Raw genomic sequence first — 20,113 nt, 5'->3', positions numbered from 1 at the left:
TGTTCAAAGGGAGGAGATCAAAGCACCATCCTCCTTGCAGCCCTCACCTTCCTCACGATTAAAACGATCATCAATAGTAATGGACTGTCCGCTACAGCAGCCCGCCGAGGTCGACCAGAGACGGATCTGAGCAAAAAGCTGCTATACTGTCTGTCTCCTGTGTGAGGGTGTGATTTGTAGTGGTTTGCGCGAGTGGAAAACTCCCATAAACCACAAATACTCCCACACAAAATCAACAAGCTGTGTATTTTCCTGTACACCACAGCCCATCTGAGCTGTGTTTTAGAAGACACCATGTAATATTCACCATATGACAGCATCTTCACTTCTCACTTTTCCCCCCACCCCCCGGTATAGCTTGCAAAATGTGCGCTTGCGTGTCTGTGTGCACACATGTTCCTTCCTTCAAATAGGCTTTAGATCATGGAAGAACAGAGAGAAATAAACATGATGATGCGTATTCATGCAGGCATTTTTGCTGCATAAATATATATATATATTGTGAGAATTCTGCATAGATATCTCCAGCAGGCCGGGTGGCTCACCCAGTAAGTAAGTTGTGGGTTGCAGCCGTCAGGACCTGAGGAAGCTGTTGGCAGGTATGACTATGTGCAGTTATTGCTTATGATCATGCACGGTACAATCCTCAGCATAACTCAAATCAAATCATATGCGGGCCCGTAAGGTTCAATTTGGGTCAACCTTTACACTCTCAGATGAATTAATTAACAACCACAAATTAATCAATGAGTGTGTGTGTGTGTGTGTGTGTGTGTGTGTGTGTGTGTGTGTGTGTGTATGTGTATGTGAGCACATTGCCCTGCACTGACTTACTACCTTAATTCTTTTGTGCAACACAGAGGGCAGCAGAGGGCAATATTTCAGACCTCTGTCCTAGTTCAACCGACCTATTTTCTCTCTCTCTCTCTCTCTCTCTCTCTCTCTCTCTCTCTCTCTCTCTCTCTCTCTCTCTCTCTCTCTCTCTCTCTCTCTCTCTCTCTCTCTCTCTCTCTCTCTCTCTCTCTCTCTCTCTCTCTCTCTCTCTCTCTCTCTCTCTCTCTCCCTCTCTTCCAGTTGAAGCAGCACACACTGCTTTCCCCGGGAGGAGAATATAACGACAGATTATTAATTACAGTGACTGGGTGAGGACTTAAGGAGTGGGGGGATGGGGGGGGGGGGATGTCTAAGGTGGTGATGGATAGCCCAGTAGCACAGCTATGACAGTAATCTGTACCTACTGTTACACTACCTACCACAGCACACTGCCTCATAATGCCATGATTGGCAGCTCACCTTTTCTCCAGTGGTGGGAGGAAGAACCGAAGAAGTACTCAGATTTGTGTAGTAAAAGTATAGAAGTATAGTTCTATATAGAATAGAAGTATAGTTCTATAGTAGAAGTATAAAGAATTGAAACATTGAAATACTCAAGTAAAGTGAAAGTACCTCAAAATTGTACTTAAGCACAGAACTTGAATAAATGTACTTAGATATTTTCCACCACTGCTTCTCTCTCTCTCTCTGTGGATATCTGACACTATCTCTCTTTCTCTCTCTCTCTCTTAGAACTCACCTGTGATTGATTCCAAGGCATAACAAAGGTGGCAAAGAATTATAGGTTCAAGGGTCACACAGAGGGAAACGTGGCCAATCAAAACACAATGTGCCTCCCAAGCCAATCAGAGGACTGGTTTCTAACTACTGAGTGCAGCCACAGCGTGGTGTGGGATCAGCAGCCGAGTGTGACTCACAATAGTTTCTGCACTCAAGTGTAGAGTAGACCACGGGTCTTCAACAGGAGGTCCTCAGAGTTACTACAGGGGTCCCAGGCTAATTTCTCGTGAGCCAGACTGTTGCCTCAAACAATTATCAAATGCTTCCGTCTGGAGCGCGGAAGTTCTGAAAATGAACTACTACAGGTAAGGGGGACGCCAAATCTTTGTGTGATAGGACCATTTGTTTTTACATCAACCACTTGAACCCTAGCAGCCCCATTCTGGGGAAACATTAGCCGAAAATAGCCGATCTACAATCTAGCTAACCGATATATAGCCGATAGACCTTTTTCGGCGAAGAAGTTTGGTGTAGACTAGGGGGAAAAAGAGCAGACCAAGTACAGAGTCAAACGTCAAGGTTTAAATACACATTTAACATGAGTCCAACATATTTATAGAAAAGATCATGTGTAAACAAGCAAACAGAAAAAAACATTATTTTACATAGGTCTGTCAAATAAGTCAATGAAGCTATCTATGAAATCTATGAAAAAGTGTAATCTTGTGAAGAACCACTGGTCTACACAACAAGGGGTTAATGTGGGTACCTTAATATCAACGGTACTCTAAGTGAATGTTGATAAACTCACTCACTTCAAGGTGTGACAGACATACAGTACAGTACTGATAGACTGATAGAGAAACAGATCTGTGTTTCTGTGGGTCTCAGTAGTACAAAGAGTGTTTCTAGCCTGTTCCCAACAGCACTTCAGCTGACGAATGGTCTTCATTATCTGTCCCCTCCTCAGGGGAAGGCTCTCTGAAAGTCCCCCTTTATGGATCAATATTAGCTACCACTACACAATGGAAATGACCAAGCACTACACAATGGCACACTCAACTGAAACCTGTACAGGCTTTACTATTCCTTTTGGCTGACTCATCATCAATAGGTGTGTGAGGCTGACCGACTCATCAACAGATGTGAGACATGGTAATGGGTCTGGGATGCTTCATATTCACATTTCACACAGGGCGGCCACGTTCCGTCGTTGAAAAATGAATCCGGTGCGGAAGTTCTCATTAATGGCCCATAAAGGTGGCACTAATTCCCGCTAATTCCCCTCCTGCGGTTGCAGAACACATTTCATCCCGTCAAAGCCAACGGAAATATGACTCGGCTTTGGTTGTATTCCCTTAGTAAACCTTTTCATAAAGTCTTTATGTTTTCAATCGCAGTTTTCTTTCACACAGCATGATACTTATAAAGAAGGGTATGCTTCTACTGGTTCTACTGAAATGGGTCAAAATGGGTCTGTAAAAACGAATGTGTGAAGTCTCGTCCCCTTAGTCCATTATTTGTTACAGTCTATGATTCACACTCACTCTCCTAGAGGGTATTGTATTGAGCTGTTGGAGCAGGAAGTCCTTCCGTAGCTTTGAAGCAAATCCTACAAGTCACTGAAAGAACGTCAATGATGGACCCTTTTAAACTCACGCGAACGCCGCTTTGCCATCCTCTCAATTGGCAGTTCAATACCCTTAATTAGCTGACATTGACCTCAGTGTCTGCCAGGTATGGGCGAACAAAAAAGGGTGAAGATTTAATGGGCATAACTACATGAGAGGAGAGAAGAAAGGAAAGTGGAAATGTTAGTGACTCAATGTTATAAGTGCCTATCGTCACTATTGGGCAAAAACCTTGTCCTCCAACCATGTCCAAAACTGATACTTTGCAGGAAAAAGAGCCAATGTTCAAATGGATTATTTAGTACATCAGAAAAGGTTTCCCCAGGGACCCCAAGAAAAGAAGATTTGTGTTAAAGATTATCAAAATTATAGCAGATTATAGCAAAAATAGTAGATGTACAAGCTCGCAGCGCGGCACTGCATTCATTAACTGATGGTTTATATACCAGGGGTATCAACTAGATTAGGCAGGGGGCCACAAATGTGAAATTACTAGAAGTTGGGGGCCACACGAAAAAAAAAAAGGAAAAAGAAAACGGAAACCCGTCAAAATATACTTAAGTACTAAAAGTAAAAGTACTCATTATGCACAATATTCCTTTTCACAAGTTTCCAAATGTATAAAATCCTTTGAAAATAGCAGATCTACAAGTTCACAGCGCGTCTCAAAGCGACGCGTTGTGAGCTTGTGGATCGGCTATTTTCAAATAGCCATGGCTGAAGTGGTTAATGTTTACAAAGTAACTAGTAACTAAAGTTTTTAAATAATTATAGTGGAGTAAAAGTACAATATCTTCCTTTGAGATGTAGTGGAGTAGAATTAAAATTATTGAACATACTTGAAAAATGTCCTCACAATTGTAAAGTACTTAGTTACTTTACACCACTGGAAACTTTATACTTTGACATGTGGCTGTGTCATTCGGCATTCGAAAATACATTTTCAACAAAACAGCAGCAGGGCGAGCACACAGTTGTATGACTAAGTACAATTTAGGCCTAATGGTGCAAATGGTGCTAATAGACGACAGGGTACTCGGGAGGGCAACAACAAGAACTGATCAGACAAATCCTAGCTTTCCAGACCCCTTATCCACTTAAAGCTAAAGCTATTTTCACCATTTTAGAGCACATCCACAGTCATAATGGGGACATAGTGAAAGGGATATATTTGACTGTTGTGTTGGGTTGGCTTGACATTTTGGGGCATTTTTACCTCTGGCTTTAATAGAAAAAAAGTTAAGTTGCTTGATTCGGTATTTAGAAATTTAGGTATTTAGATATTATTTCCTATACAAACCCATTGTAACTTCAAACTCTATTTAAACCATGATAAGATTAATTGAAAACACCCGTCCTTGGTTCTGGTGACTGATATTGGCCTTCTAATGCGTGAGGGGGCCGTGTTTTTTCAATAAAACCTTTCATTTATTTTTTATAATGTTTTTTGAAAAACACTTCTGTGACCCACGGGACTGACGTCAGGACTTCTCTCTGTTAATAGGGACGTCACGCCGGGTTGAAAGTGATTACAGGAGTGCACAGGAGGCTGTGTGGGTGGGTTGGGTATTCATCATACTGTATGTGAGCCAGAAACTGGGTCAGATGAATCACAACGTGGAGGGTTTCAGTCAGCCCGGGCAGAGTGAAACTCACTCCCCGCCGGCCAGCCAAACCTGACCATGATTGTTTCTGCCGTGTGCAACCGACAAAACTATAAAGAAAAACCACTGTATGGGATCGGCTGCAGACACTTAACCCACTCGATCCGGTAAAACGCGTCTCTGTCGTTTTAGATTTCTTAGCAGATGGCAGATATACAAGTTCACAGCACGGCACCGAGTGCCGCGCTATGAGCTTGTAGATCTGCTATTTTAGAAAAATCGTGAAAGTTTGTGCAAATCTTTTAATATATAATTTAACATTTGTAACTCAAATATTTGCTTCTGGGGGTCCCTGGAACTACATATTTTACAAATGTTCGCTTTAAAAATATATACATATTCAAAGATTAGCAAATATTTTCATGTTTTTTCAAAAATAGCAGATCTACAAGCTCATAGCGCGGCACTCGGTGCCGCGCTATAAGCTTGTATATCTGCTATTTTTGAATAGCCAACAGAAATCTAAAATGACACAGATGCATTCCCGGATCGAATGGGTTAAACAGCCTGCGGGAGTGTCCATGTATTACTCATTAATACGATTCCATGCTGCTGTTGGACACGCTGTGTATAATGCATGACTTACACACGTTGCACATCTATTATACATCTTCCCTATGTGCATCCTCACATACTGTATGCATCTGTAATGCAGGAGTACAGTGTGTGTGTTTGGGTTCACTGTACACAGTACATGCCTGTGGGTATGTGTGTACGAGTATTTGTGTGTGTGTGTGTGTGTGTGTGTGTGTGTGTGTGTGTGTGTGTGTGTGTGTGTGTGTGTGTGTGTGTGTGTGTGTGTGTGCGCGCACGTAACAATTATAATATGAAAGTGTAGTAGAACTTGAGAACTTGAGTTTTCTGGTAAAAAAAAAAAAAGATTAAGGTTCAGGGGTTGGGGTTAGATTTATGCCTGATTTATACTTAAATTGTGCGCCAGTGTCACGCACTGAAAATGTCAGATCTACAAGGTCACATCGCGTTGCAGCGTGACGCTTTGCAAGCTTGCAGATCGGCTATTTTCAGCTATAGGGTTAGAAATGGCAAGCGTTTCGTCTCTGTCGGGTGGAAACCTCATATGTCCAAAACTGTTACTTTTCAGGATTCAAATTCAAAAGCATCAAAAGTAGCAGATCTCGCACCGCGTTTTGAGCTTGTGGATCTGCTACTTTTGCTACTTTTGTGTGACGCTGTAGTATGATCAAGTAGGGCATTAATTTACGAAAAAAAACACAAAACGTTTAAATATGGAGATATGAAGTTTCTGCCCGACAGCATAAAAGCGCTGTCCTAGATTGTTGATGTCCTCACAAGTTATAATAATAATATAAACGTGTGTAAACTTGCATATTGTCCACCGACCTGTGCTGCTCTGGATGGTCCTGACCGTGGTGGTTGAACGAGTGGGTGAGATGGCCCTCATCAAGGTGCCGGCCAGCACCATGGTGCCGCCGAGCCCGTCCTCCTCGTCCTGGGAGCAGCCCTTCTCGATGGCCCGCACGTAGCTGTGGCTCCGCATGCGGAAGCAGCTGCCGCCCGGCATGGGCAGGTCCAGGGCGTCCACCGCCTGCGACTCCATCTCGCTGAACACCGCCTCGCACACCGCCTCGATCTGCCCGTTCACCTCCACCTCGCTCACCTGCAGGGCCCGGGGAGGGAGGGAGGGAGGGAGGGAGGGAGGGAGGGAGGTTAGCCCACAACTAGGGGTGAAACAGATAATCGAAGTAATCGATTTAATAAATTGTTGTAATAAAATAATCGATTTTGGGGGGGAAAGTTGATTTTATGTATTTTCTTAACACATCGGGTGCCAAACACGGTAAAAAAAATATGTGTTTTCGAAGAGTAGCGCATAGGTGCCAAACACGGTGCTGAATGTAATCTGTTTTAATAAAATTCTGGCACCCGTTGTGTTAATAATCTTTTTAAGCTGCACTATGTAACTTGACATAGTGCAGGAGCGTGGGGTTGCACATCCTACTGTCTAATTAGCCTTTCATTGAGTTAATAGAGCCTGCCTGCTTTCTCAGTGGATAAATTTAATCTTGACCATCAGGTAAAAATTTGTGTCAGATCCTGTGTCTATGTGAGACATGACCTTTGACACGATGTCTAAATGTTTGGTATGTCCAACTTCTATTCTAACTCGTTGCACGACTAGCGAGACTAAACTAATTGAATCGCGTTATGTGGGGAACAAAAACTATGCGACGCCAACCGGAACACACCACCGGAACACGATTATTTTTTTCCTTTTTTCTAAACCGGATCACACAGGCCAGTTTGGAACAAATACCGAGCTTTCCTTCGTGGTGTTTCCACCACGGAGGAAAGCATGGTATTCGTTAACACATTGCGTGCCAATCGCGTAGATCTACGCAAACCTAAATAATTGCGCAGCGTGCCAGTCGCGTAGATCTACGCGAAGTGGTCTTTTTTTTTCTCTCGCAGGTTCACATTTCATTGTAGGCCTCCCTCGCAGTGACACATTTCATTGTAGCACACCCGGATATGGAAATATCCGTATCCGGAGATTTTCGTTCCCACCCGCCGTCGCTCTAAATCTTCCCCTAATCCGCCATTATCTCGGTTGTTGTTTTTCTCCTCGCTGATCGCTGTTTAACATAAACCACGACAACTGCAAAATGGAATGTCGCCGATTGAAACGGTCTTCTCTGGGCCACTCACACAGCTACCCTGTGTGTCTACAAACAGTTTAACGCACGATCTTAAGGTATTTAGCGAGGTCTGTGGCGACGTGAAAAAAACAAAAAAACAACAATAAATCGCTGGCCATGGTGAGTATATTATGATATTAAACTCTGGCGTGGAATGTGTTAATGAGGGAAGATAGGCAGGCATGAACGGATATAAACGCAACAATGTACAGTGGAGACAATGTTGAACGACGAACGACTAATATCTAAACTGACTGGACAGCTAAAATTACAGTTGTGTGATTAAGTTGCATAACGAGTCTGGACGGAGCTTAGCAGTACGGCCGGCTGGAACAATGGTGAGTTAATATGTAGCCAGCTTCATGTTATGAACAGAACTGACAGGCTGCTGTGCCAATCTTTCTATTAATTATACAGTCAGTGCAGGCTTAATGTAAGGGCTTTAGGTGCTGCCATGCAGGGCACCATCCTGGGGGGGGGGGGGTGGGGGGCACCAAACGGCGGAGCAAAAGTGAAAGAAGACTCAACCAACGCCACAAGGGCGCCGAAGTTTTGAAGCAATGGCTGCTGAAGGAGTGCTAAAACGTTGAAACGTGTCTGTGAAGCGCCAATTTTCCGCATTGCAACCGGTGCACCGAAACTGGTTGTAGCACCGGGCACCATGAAGGGTTAATCCGCCTCTGTATACAGTAGCTATTGATAATTAATTATTTGTACACTGTGTGCTATGAACTGACGCCCGAAATAGTCTAAATAACCTTTAGTGAACTTTATATATACTTAATATTTTGAGGGCAAAAAATATTAATTAATCAATTAATTAAATGTCGCATTTGCCCCCAGGGTGGACAGGAATTTTTCGATTCAGCACGAGAGAAAAGGACGCTCTGCTCGCGTCGTCTGATGTGCCACGCATTATTTATTTTGAGTGCGCATGCGCACCTGCGCACCAGTTATGTGCACCCCTGTGTATAAGACAGTGTGGTCTTGAGAGATTAGTGGCTACATAACTGATGAATTCACAGGTGAAACTCAGGTGAGTGTCACTGCTAAAACCTCAGGGGAACTGGAGTGTGACTATAGAGGAAATGTAAATACAACCACTGTGCCAACTGGGTTATTTTCTTCAGTGAAATTGGGCAAGTTTCCATCCAGGCCCTATGAACAGGGCCGGCGCATCCATACAGGCGACCTAGGCGGCCGCCTAGAGCGGCAGTTTGGAGAGGCGGCAAAAAAAGTAAAAAAAAAAAAATATATATATAATAAATCGGTAAAATCAGAATTAAATAACATAACCCTAACCCTAACCCTAAAACCGAAATAAAGTAGCCAAAAACGTATCATAATACGCCCAAAACCCGAAAAATGGTGCGCGCGCACGCGGGGGCGCATCAGAGGAATCTCGCCTAGAGCGCTGATCAGCCTAGAACCGGCGCTGCCTATGAAACAACAACGAGTCTGGGATAATAGTAATAATAATAGCTCAGATTTACAGTATATAGCACTTTTACCCGAAGTCGCTTATAGTACCCGAAGTCGCTTTATATAAAAGAAAATTAAGTAACCAACTTTATTAAAAAAAATAAAACACTTATTAACTGTTTTACAGAATTGCATGATGGAAGGAGGTTATATTGGTGGGTGAGTGGGGAGGTGGGAGATGAGGGGATTGTGACTAGAGGGTAGCTAGGGTTTAAACGATACCACCAGTGTTTTTTCTTCTTCTTTAGATTCCGTTCCATCCATCAATGTCAAATCGTGGACAAGTGAAAAAAGAAAAGCAATATAGTCACTGGAACTCAGTCCCACCAGGCTAAAAACCTAGGTGTCATCATAGATTCTAATTTTATTTTTGATGCCCACAAAAGGAATGTGACCAAATCGTCATTCTATCAATTTAAAAGAATATTGCCAGTGCGCCTGTTTCTCTCCCATGCCAATAAAGTGCATGCTCTTATCAATAGTAGTCTAGACAATTTTTTAAAATTCAATTCTATTGTATTTTGTATTATTATTATTTTATTATTAGTTTATGTTCTTTTTTGACCTGCTTTTATTTCCATCTCTAGAGATGCATCTGATGTATGAACGTTTGATTGATGACTTGAATATTTTTTACACACTGGCAAGCAGTAAGATCCAATTCTAGCAATGCTAACTCATTTCATGCCCATGTGGACTTCAATATATTATTGGTAAACAGTAGTTCTCAAACTTTTTTCAGATCTACAATAGCCTGGAAACCAGACAAATCTGGAATCTGGAAAAAAAATTGTCTGGCCATGCCAGGCTAGATCTACAAGCACACAGCGATGTGTAGTGGCTGTAGTGTATTGGCTATTTTAGCAACTTTTGCGCAACACTGTCATAGAACGGAATCTAAAATAGGGCATTCATTTAATCATTTATGAAATGAATAAAACAAAGATAAAATATGGGAGATAAATGTTTCTGCTTTACAGTGACGATGTGGAAAGTCTTTTACAGGCTGAGTATAAACTGATTTTATTTTTAATCTCAAAACTCTACACCCTACAGGCCCGCAGGAGACCAAATTGCTTTAACTAACATATCGTTGCTGTCGGACGGAAAACTTGTATCTCCATATTCCAACTTTTTATGTTTTCTTTTTTGTAAATTAACACATTACATTACATTACATTACAGTCATTTAGCAGACGCTTTTATCCAAAGCGACTTACAATAAGTGTATTCAACATAGGTAGGGAACGAAAACTACTAATCACCAGAAGTCTTTAGTGCATTATCTGCAAAAACAAGCAACCAAGAGTATACCTAGCGCTAAGGTAAAAGTGCAATATATCAGCTACCTATTTCCTTAAACAGATGAGACAAAATAGCTAAATCAAATGAGCATGAGCTAAAACAAATAAGTGAATCGACTAAACAAGATCCAATAAACAATCCAATAATCCAATAAACAATACAGCAATAGAAAACAAGCGTTCGTACAACTAGTTAACAACAAGTAGGTCAGGCAGAGAGGAAGGGTAGTGTTTCCTGAAGAGGTGAGTTTTCAGCCTGCGGCGAAATATGGGCAGTGACTCTGCTGTCCTAACATCAGTGGGAAGTTCATTCCACCACTGTGGGGCCAGAACAGAAAAGAGTCGTGACCGTGTGGATCGGCCAGAAGGACCCTTGAGTGACGAGGCAATCAGTCGCCCCGAGGTGGCAGACCGAAGTGGTCGGGCAGGGGTGTAGGCATCGACCATAGCCCGGAGGTAGGAAGGAGCTGTTCCTTTCACTGCCCTATAGGCTAGCACCAGGGTTTTGAACTGGATGCGAGCCGCTACGGGGAGCCAGTGTAGAGAGCGGAGAAGGATGGTTGTGTGGGAGAACTTGGGGCGGTTGAACACCAGACGAGCCGCAGCTTTCTGAACAAGCTCCAGGGGTTTGATGGCAGATGCCGGAGCACCAGCAAGGAGGGAGTTGCAGTAGTCCAGGCGGGAGATGACGAGAGCCTGGATGAGCACCTGGGCTGCCTTCTCCGTGAGGAAGGGGCGAATCCTCCTGATGTTGTAGAGCAGGAATCTGCAGGACCTCGTCACTGATGCGATGTTTGCCGAGAACGTCAGTTGATCGTCCAGGGTCACACCCAGATTCTTCGCAGTCCGAGTTGAGGTCACCACAGCATTATCAATGGTGATGGCCATGTCTCGGTGCGGACAGCCCTTCCCCGGGAGGAACATCAGCTCGGTCTTGTCCAGGTTGAGCTTCAGGTGGTTTGTCGACATCCACTCCGAGATGTCAGCCAGACAAGCAGCAATGCGTGTCTCCACCTGGGTATCAGAGGGGGGGAATGAGAGGATTAGTTGGGTGTCATCGGCATAGCAGTGGTAGGAAAAGCCATGGGAGTGGATGACAGCACCCAGAGATGTAGTGTAGAGAGAGAAAAGAAGAGGACCCAGAACCGAGCCTTGGGGAACCCCAGTTGTGAGCCTGTGTGGTTCTGACACAGACCCTCTCAGCATCACCTGGTATGAGCGACCCGTCAGGTAGGATGCAAACAGGGAGAGTGCAGAGCCTGAGACACCCATCCCCTCGAGGGTGGAGAGGAGGATCTGATGGTTCACCGTGTCGAACGCTGCAGACAGGTCCAGGAGTATCAGAACGGAGGAGAGAGAGTTCGCTCTAGCGGCATGGAGCGAGTTTGTGTAACACCCTAGTTCTATTCATCATACAAAGAGTGTTGCACTAAAGTAGTGAAAATAGCCGATCTACAAGCTCACAACGCGTCACAGCGGCTATTTTCACTAAAATGAATAGTTAAAAGATTATAATAAAACGGTTTTGGACATACAATGTTTCCACCCGACAGCACTTTACTGTGACAAAGAAAATCATTTGTACACAAAATGTTCTCGAGTTTGTGTAGCTTTGAAGGCCAATTCAATTGGGTCCAATGATATGACTCCTCGTTATGTGTGTGTGCATAAACACTCACTATGCATGTGGGGTAATGGGAGCGTGGGGTTGCACATCCAACCGTCTAATTAGCCTTTCTGAATAAGCCTCTAATCAGCCCAGCTCAAGAAAGATACTTACACAAATATCGGAAGGTGGTTGGACTTAATAAGCTATTGATACGCAGAGTGTGCAAGGTTTCCATTAGCCGGTATACTGGCCATTGGCCGATTACAATTTCAATTGACCGATAAATAAAATTATCACCGGCCTTGCTCCACGATATTATTATAATTCTTAGTACAATTATTATTATTAGGTTATTTGGATAGTAAATAAAGTAATACAACATTACACAACCTACATTTTCAACAATTAAAATAATATTTGAAGCAAACAACCTCTAGTACATTCTAATCTCGATACGTGAGTGAAGTGAATGAGGTTTTGGGCGGACTTTATACTCGATTTTATTAAGTTAGTAAACCTTTTCCTTTTTTTTCTCTTATAATTTTTATCCCTCGATTTTGTAACCCTTTTTTTCACCCGGTGCCAATTTGCTAAGTGATCCTGGGCACTACACTCCCCCCACCAGCCTAGGGAGGCCAGGGCCGAGCTCATGCCTCCTTCAATGCATGAGAGCCAACTGACCTTCTTGTCACCTGACAGGGGGGAATTTCCCTGGTTGGACGTAGCGCGTGGAAGGAACACGTTATTCCAACCAGTTCCCTTCCCCTCCGTCAGGCGCCCGGGCTGACCAGGGGGAGGCAGTACAGTGACCAGGATTACTAGATGTTTTTGTGAGGGTATTAACTACCCTAGGAGACACGGGGAGAACATGCAAACTCCACACAGAAAGTTAGTAAACCTTTTCCTAAACACTTTATGTTTTCAATCGCTAGTTTAAAGTCTTTTTTAAATCATCATGATATGCGTTTAGTATATTATGGTCCCATTCATTTGAAAATGAATGATAAAGTAGGGTATGTTTCTAGGGTTTCTACTGGTTCTACCGAGTGAAGACCCGCCCTCGCTGCAGTTGCAGGCGATAGCATTAATTTCCGGTAGCATTTCGGACCGGATATACAAAGAAAGAAACAGGTCTGTAGAAACCAATGGCGTCACTTTGTCCATTCTTTTTTACAGTCTATGGATGTGACGCGTTGTGAGCTGGTCGATCGGCTATTTTCAAATAACCGATGAATATAGGATTAAAGTGGTTAATTTGTATGCAATATTAACACATTTTGCTGGGGATCCCCTGGAACCCACACAAGGACCCCCAGGGGTCCCGTCCAACCGCAGACCCCACTTTGAGAAACCACTCAGTAGGGGATAACGCGGGGCAGGGACAGGGGGAGGTGTCGTATAGGGGTCTGACAACAGTGTGGCGCGGGCCTCCGAGGGTCCACCAACCTGGCTGATGGTGCTCATGGCTCTCATGTAGCTCTCGTTCCGCGAGCGGAATTTTGGCGAGGCCAGCAGCCCTGCTGGGTCCAAGCTGTCCAGACTCCTATTGATGGAAACCTCGCTCACTGCCCGCAGGTAACTGTGGCTCCGGATCTGCAGCTTGGGAGAGTGCTCCGTGGAGATCCTGTCACAAGAGAGAGAGAGAGAGAGAGAGAGAGAGAGAGAGACATGAGATAAGATAAGATAACATGACCTTTATTGGTCCCGCGAGAGGAAAGTCAGCCGCCAAAGACAGGTCAGCAGTTAAAGGATGACTTCAGCCATTTTCAACCTATCTTCATATAATTGGTCCTCACTAACCCTATACTCATTATAATATGTTGCCACTTTTGTCTACCCCGTCTGTGTCTCAGAAGAGGGCTATAGACAGTTCAGAAACCCGCCTACCAGTGACATCATCGATGGTGAATCCAAGCTAATAGAAACGGCAGGCTTTCTATTCCTGGAAAGATAGCATGCTATAATGGAAGCCATTGTTCTTGCGTTAATACAAATTAAAAAAAATCTATAAAAAGTATAAACCTGCCTAATGATCATGTCTTTTTTCTTTTTTTTTTTTTTAAGCAAAAACCACTTGCAGTTCGAGGATTACCCAAGAAAGTCCTGAGACTTATTTCCGTTGAGGTCCTCTCACATATAACAGACAATAAGTAAAAAATACATTACAGTACAAAAACACATGTAACTTACGCAACAATACAAAACACATGTAACATACACAGTACACCAAAACACATGTAACATACACAGTACATACATACAAACAAGTGCTCCCCTATCTTTCCCTAGTCTAATGACCCTCTATAGGGGAACCTTTTCTAATAGACATGCTTTAGTCTTCTGCTTAAAAGTCCTCAGATTGGTTGTCAGTTTGACACTAGATTCGAGGTCGTTCCACTGTGTGGCTCCTATGTAAGTAAATGATTCTTTGCCAACTTTACTTTTAAAAGCTGGATGGCTCACATCTGCTACACTGGCTCTGGTGAAAAAATTGTGTATTTATCTATGTTTAACAGTGACATTTTCACTGTTAGGCGGGTTTCTGAAGTGTCCACAGCTCTCCTAGTAGACGAGTAGATTTTTTATTTTTTAACAAAATATTGTCGCTGTCGGGTGGAAACCTCGTAAGTCGGCGTATTGTGAGCGTGTAGATCGGCTATTTTCACTAGTTTAGCTTGACACTCTTGTATGACAAAGTAGGGCATTAAATGACAAAAAAACATAAAGAGACATTTGGAGATACAAGGTTTCTGCCTGACAGCGACGATTATACACTGTTGTGTATAACAGTATACACAACAGTGTACGCCCTCTACAAAGCTTGCATTATGCAGGACAAAAGAAATGAAAGAGAGAGAGAGATAGAGAGATAGAGACCACACACACACACACACACACACACACACACACACACACACACACACACACACACACACACACACACACACACACACACACACACACACACACACACACACACACACACACACACACACACACACACACACACACGCAGGTGCAGAGGTGCTGAGTGTACGCCCCCTCATCTGCAGGTGAAAGCTAATGAGATACCTATTCATCTTCTTTGCAGAGAGAGCAGAACGTGTGTGCGTGTGTGTGTGTGTGTGCGCGTGTGTGTGTGTGTGTGCGTGCGTGCGTGTGTGTGTGCGCGTGTGTGTGTGTGTTGTGTGGCATGCATGTGAATGCAAGCAAAACATTTAATTAATGAGGGTAAGCCTAACATTAAAAGGCTGACTTGCTTTCCTCTTCTCCGTGAACTCGGTGGCCCTGCTACACTAACAGCCGAGGGTACGGAGAACAGACAGTACAGACGGAGAAGAGCACGGCTACAACCAATTCTACTCTGTTCTATTCTTAACACGAACATGAACTAAATGTCCAATAACATCCCTTTTTACTCCCCCAAGCCATGTCCAAAATGCGAACACAGACAGAGCGCAAAAGCGGTGAGCCGCACACGCTTTGCAGACAGGCACAGACGCACACACACACACACACGCACACACGCGCACACACGCACACACACACACACACACACGCTCGGGCGTCTCTTATATGACTCTATCCCTTCAGGTCCAGTTTGCCTTAATTATGCATGTTCTCCTTAAAATAGAGCGTGGCGCAGCAAAGCGAGCCAGATTACTCATTCTTGGATGTTGGATAACGGACAGAGTAAGGGGTTGGGTGAAAGGAAAAAGGGGGCCGGGTACGAGATCGGCGTGCAAGATCGAATGTACTGAGACGGGAACGGGGAAGTACAGACTCCTGTACTGTACATGTCACAGACTAGTCCGTTTGAGAATCCGTCTCAGCAAAAAGCACAAAACGCGGCTCTAGGCTACTGAATATGGAAGGGAGTCTTATCAAAGCTATCAAAGAAAAAAAGGTCCTGCCTCTGCTTACTCAGCTCTGCACAACTTCATCCTTGCTGGAACATTTTCTTTCATTTTAACACAGTTTTTTTTATTTTATATGAGGGTGTTTTTTTTCTTTGTTGCCATAAGGTATCTCATAGTGGCCCTCGAATTTCATTTCTCGTGTTTATCAACCGGCGGGTGGGAACTGGTAAAATGAGGTTGTAGAAATGTTCTGACAGGGTCTGCTACATTCTGCCGTCTGATATTCTGACTGATGACGCACCTGCAGGCAGAGGTGCAAAGTAACCAAGTGCATTTACTCAAGTACTGTACTTATTTACAGCTTTGAGGTACTTTTACCGTACTTGAGTATTTCAAATGTTTTCAATGATTTAGACTCCACTACAACTGGGAGGCAAATATTGTACTTTTTACTCCACTACAATTGTTTGACAGCTTTAGTTACAAGTTACTTTCTGTTATTATTACAAAACATACATTAACCCATGGGTATTCAACAGGGGGTCCACGACCCCTACGGGGTCCTCAGAGTCATTGCAGGGGGGGCTAGCAATTTATTGTTTGACAGTAAAGTTTACTTAAAATTTTCAATTATTTAAATATGCCTGAATCCAGTATATCAAAGCAAAAGGGGAAAAAAGCATTTAATTTACACAACACAAAAGCGGACTATTAGCGCTTAAAGGCTGTGGCTCCGACCAGAAGTGCTGAATTAGTGCTGAATTGTCAGATGTTATAGACTCGTCATGAAAGCTGTGAATATTGTCAAGAGTGCTTTTCAAACGCATCTCTTCTCTACTGTCTGTGCTGTGCTGCTGCAAGAGAAGAACACTCTGCTGAGTCTGCTCAATACTTCACCATTCTGAGGTTCGATGGCGATTTCTGGCCATTCAGGCACCCTGGGCATGAGAACACATACTGTGTGGAGAGTGGTCTGTCCAAAAGACGTAGAAGGAGCACTTTCTGTTTTGAAAATTGCTTTGAATATAAAATTGGAACTTTTTTAAGCCATCAGGAAAACCAGAGCCAGGCACATGCTTTTAAAATGTCACAACAAACATACCCCTATACTTTTCACAGGAGGAAACCACATTCACAGTAGGTACCCAATTTCAACAGTGGGTGTATTCGAATCTCCTAACTTAATGACTAACCTAGCAGTCTGCGAAAATGGTGACGGAGGTGTGACGCACACGTGGACATAGTTACATCTACCCAGCTGTGATCACCCTGTTGCTCAACTCTTTGCTGCATGTGAAAGGCTTGTCATCTTGTCAATAGAAAGAAATACCTCCGTGACCCCAGGGGATAACGGAGTGACGTCAGGACTTCGATACTCTATGGAGATCATCCATGATCAGCACAAAAACTAAGCTGAGGTATATTTAATAGCAATGTCCTTGGGCTTCTCCTGTGTGGGACAGAGTCATGGAAAGTGACACAGACCATCTGTCACGAGCTAGACGTATTCCAGACAAGATGCCTCAGGAGCATACTGAGGATATTTTGGCCCACGACAGTCTCAAACGAAAGCCTTTACAGGAGAACAGGCCTGAACCCTCTGTCAAATGTGATCAGGTTCAGAAGTTGGATGTGGATTGGACATGTGTGCAGAATGGACCCAAGTGCCATCCTAAGGGTTGCAGAGGCAGACCCAAAGAGACATGGAGAAGATCTGTAGAGAAGGACATCATGGACCTGGGGCAGCAGTAATGTTAAATATTAATACCAATCAAATGAAATAGAAAGGATTCTGATATGCCTTCTTATATATTAAATATTTACTGTTGTGGGGAGCTGGGGTGCGGTGGTCCTTAAGATTTGTTCCAAATATGCTAGTGGTCCAGAGCTGAACAAAGATTGAGAACCACTGCTCTATGGCTGTGGTTCTCAAATGTTTTTGCGTCAAGGACCCCCAAATTAATATGTATTTGGCCGTATATGATTCTGAAATGGACATTCTGCATAATGAGTACTTAATAATAGGTATTTGGGCGGTGCCCGCTGGCCTAGCGGTCCAGGTGCATACCACATACGCTGGTAATCCAGCTTCACAGCGTGTCGCGGGTTCGACTCCCAATACCGACGACCTTTGCTGTGTGTCACCCCCCCATCTCTCTCCCGTTACCTGTCAGCCTACTGTCCTGTCAAATAAAGGCATAAAAGCCCAAAAAAAAAAAAGGGGATTTGATGCAAACTTAAGTAAGATTTTGAATACAGGACATTTACTTTTAACATACCGGTAGTATTTCTACATTGTAGTATTGCTACTTTTACTTCTTAAATCGGAGTACTTCTTCCACCACTGCTTTCACCACTCTCCCCTGGCCGACTGTAGAGATGGAAGGAGGTAGAGGAAGAGGGATGGAGAAAGTGATTACTGCGACCCATTATCCAGGACGCCAGTTCCCGTCGAGAAATAAAAAAATAAGAAAACTTGATAAGATCTGGGACAGAAATAAATCAGTTTGTGTGCAGCAGAGAAAGAAGGTTAGTGAGCGAGGAAAAGGGATTTCTTTGTGCGTGGAATAATCCCAACCACTTTTGAAGACATGCTTTATCTGTTCACTGCGTGATTTGAAAAGGAATTAAGTTAGCTTTGGGTTCAAGTACTATCCCACAAGACGTCTCAAAACAGGAATTCACAATGTACACAACTCACAACCGTTTGCCGGTATTTACCGGCCATTGACCGATAAAATGTTTAATTGGCCGTTAATTATAATAGTCAGGGGATATTAGCAGAAAGATTTCCAATCTTGGAATAAATTCCTTACCAAAAAAAATCTTCACCAATGTGTTTGTAAAGGTGTCTAGTAACACATCTCACAAAGACTGAAATTCAGTTTCCCTAGGAGAAATTTTGACAGCTGCTGAAAGTTGGGGTACCCACCATTTCCCTGCATTTCCATGCAGGGCAAAACAAAATAAAAAATGTATTCTGTTTTAAGTAGCATGTAAGGGGTCAAACTAGGGTGTTTTTATGATTCTGAATCCATTGCAAGCATTTGTTTTGCACCAAAACCACTCCTTGGGCTAAAAACGGCCATAGCCATCCTTGTCCAGGTATACTTTTTGTGTAAAAAGCAAATTGAGATTGGGCTGTTTTTCGCCCAAGGAGTGGTTTTGGTGCAAAACAAATGCTTGCAATGGATTCAGAATCATAAAAACACCCTAGTTTGACCCCTCACATGCTACTTAAAACAGAATGAAAATTCATTTTTTTTTGCCCTGCATGGAAATGCAGGGAAATGGTGGGTACCCCAACTGAAAGTTGGGGTACCCAAAGGGCAGCTGTCAAAAATTCTCCTAGGGAAACTGAATTTCAGTCTTTGTGAGATGTGTTACTAGACACCTTTACAAACACATTGGTGAAGATTTTTTTTGGTAAGGAATTTATTCCAAGATTGGAAATCTTTCTGCTAATATCCCCTGACTATAAAGAATCACCGGCCACCATGGCCGGTTGGGAAAATGCTGTTATTTTATCATTAAGCCTATTATTAATATTATTATTTGGATAAAGTAACACAACATTGCATGATTGCAATACGCAGTTTACACGGACGGACAAACTAATCTAGACATCCATAGAACCCTGCAACTATTCGAATATGAACATAGCTTTTATTGCATAAGACTGTGAAAAGAATATCTGGTGAGGCCTGGTAAATGATTCAGTAATTAATTAATCATTGAAATCAAATGACCTGGTATATTTCCTTAAAGCAAAAATATTAGCGCTGGATAGTGATACTGTGGATCATTTAAACCCAGTATCTATGTGATGCAACAAAACAAGGCACAAGATAATTGAATCATATCATCAAGTGTGAAACATTGCTTTGCTCTTTATCATCTTCAAGCAGCACTGCAGTTGTGTTTGTTCATCACATTGTATCAGATGATGATGATGGTGATGTTCCCCAGAACAAATTAAAGTCATTAGTAGGCCCCTAGCTGTGCCACTTGATCTGTGCGTGCGTGTGTATGTGCATGCGTACTATGTAGAAACACTGATGTTGGCCTCATGCCTCTTTATAAATGATGAAAGTGATTTTTACCAGCTCTGCACTGTGAAGACTTCATCAGCATATGTTTATGCATGCACATACGGGTGCTTGGATGGATATGCAGTTGGGGCAACTGACGTTGGGGGGGGGCGATGTGTATGTGTATGTGTGCGTGCGTGCATGCTACACGGTGATAAAGACTGAAACATACTCCATGAATGTATGCTAAAAAGCAAGCTTCAAGCTATGCAAGATCAATTTCATGCATCGTTGCATTCA

General features: G+C 43.2%; 1 protein-coding gene across 2 annotated transcripts in view; it reads right to left on the bottom strand.

The window, feature by feature from the left end:
• Nucleotides 1–20,113, bottom strand: part of dlgap1b (discs, large homolog-associated protein 1b) — a gene marked incomplete at its 5' end in the record, with an annotated part of 69,124 nt that overhangs the window by 42,234 nt on the left and 6,777 nt on the right. For both annotated transcript variants that reach the window (XM_080417616.1, XM_080417617.1), the window contains 2 exons: nucleotides 6,212–6,488; nucleotides 13,369–13,546. In XM_080417616.1, the coding sequence (XP_080273742.1) occupies nucleotides 6,212–6,488; nucleotides 13,369–13,546 (455 nt within the window). The remainder of the gene's footprint in view (nucleotides 1–6,211; nucleotides 6,489–13,368; nucleotides 13,547–20,113) is intronic.

This window comes from Gymnoscopelus braueri (assembly GCF_963280865.1).
Source record: "Gymnoscopelus braueri genome assembly, chromosome: 21".
Classification (NCBI taxonomy): Eukaryota; Metazoa; Chordata; class Actinopteri; order Myctophiformes; family Myctophidae; genus Gymnoscopelus; species Gymnoscopelus braueri.
The sequence above is the reverse complement of the archived record's forward strand: the minus strand, read 5'-3'. Positions and strand labels throughout refer to the sequence as shown.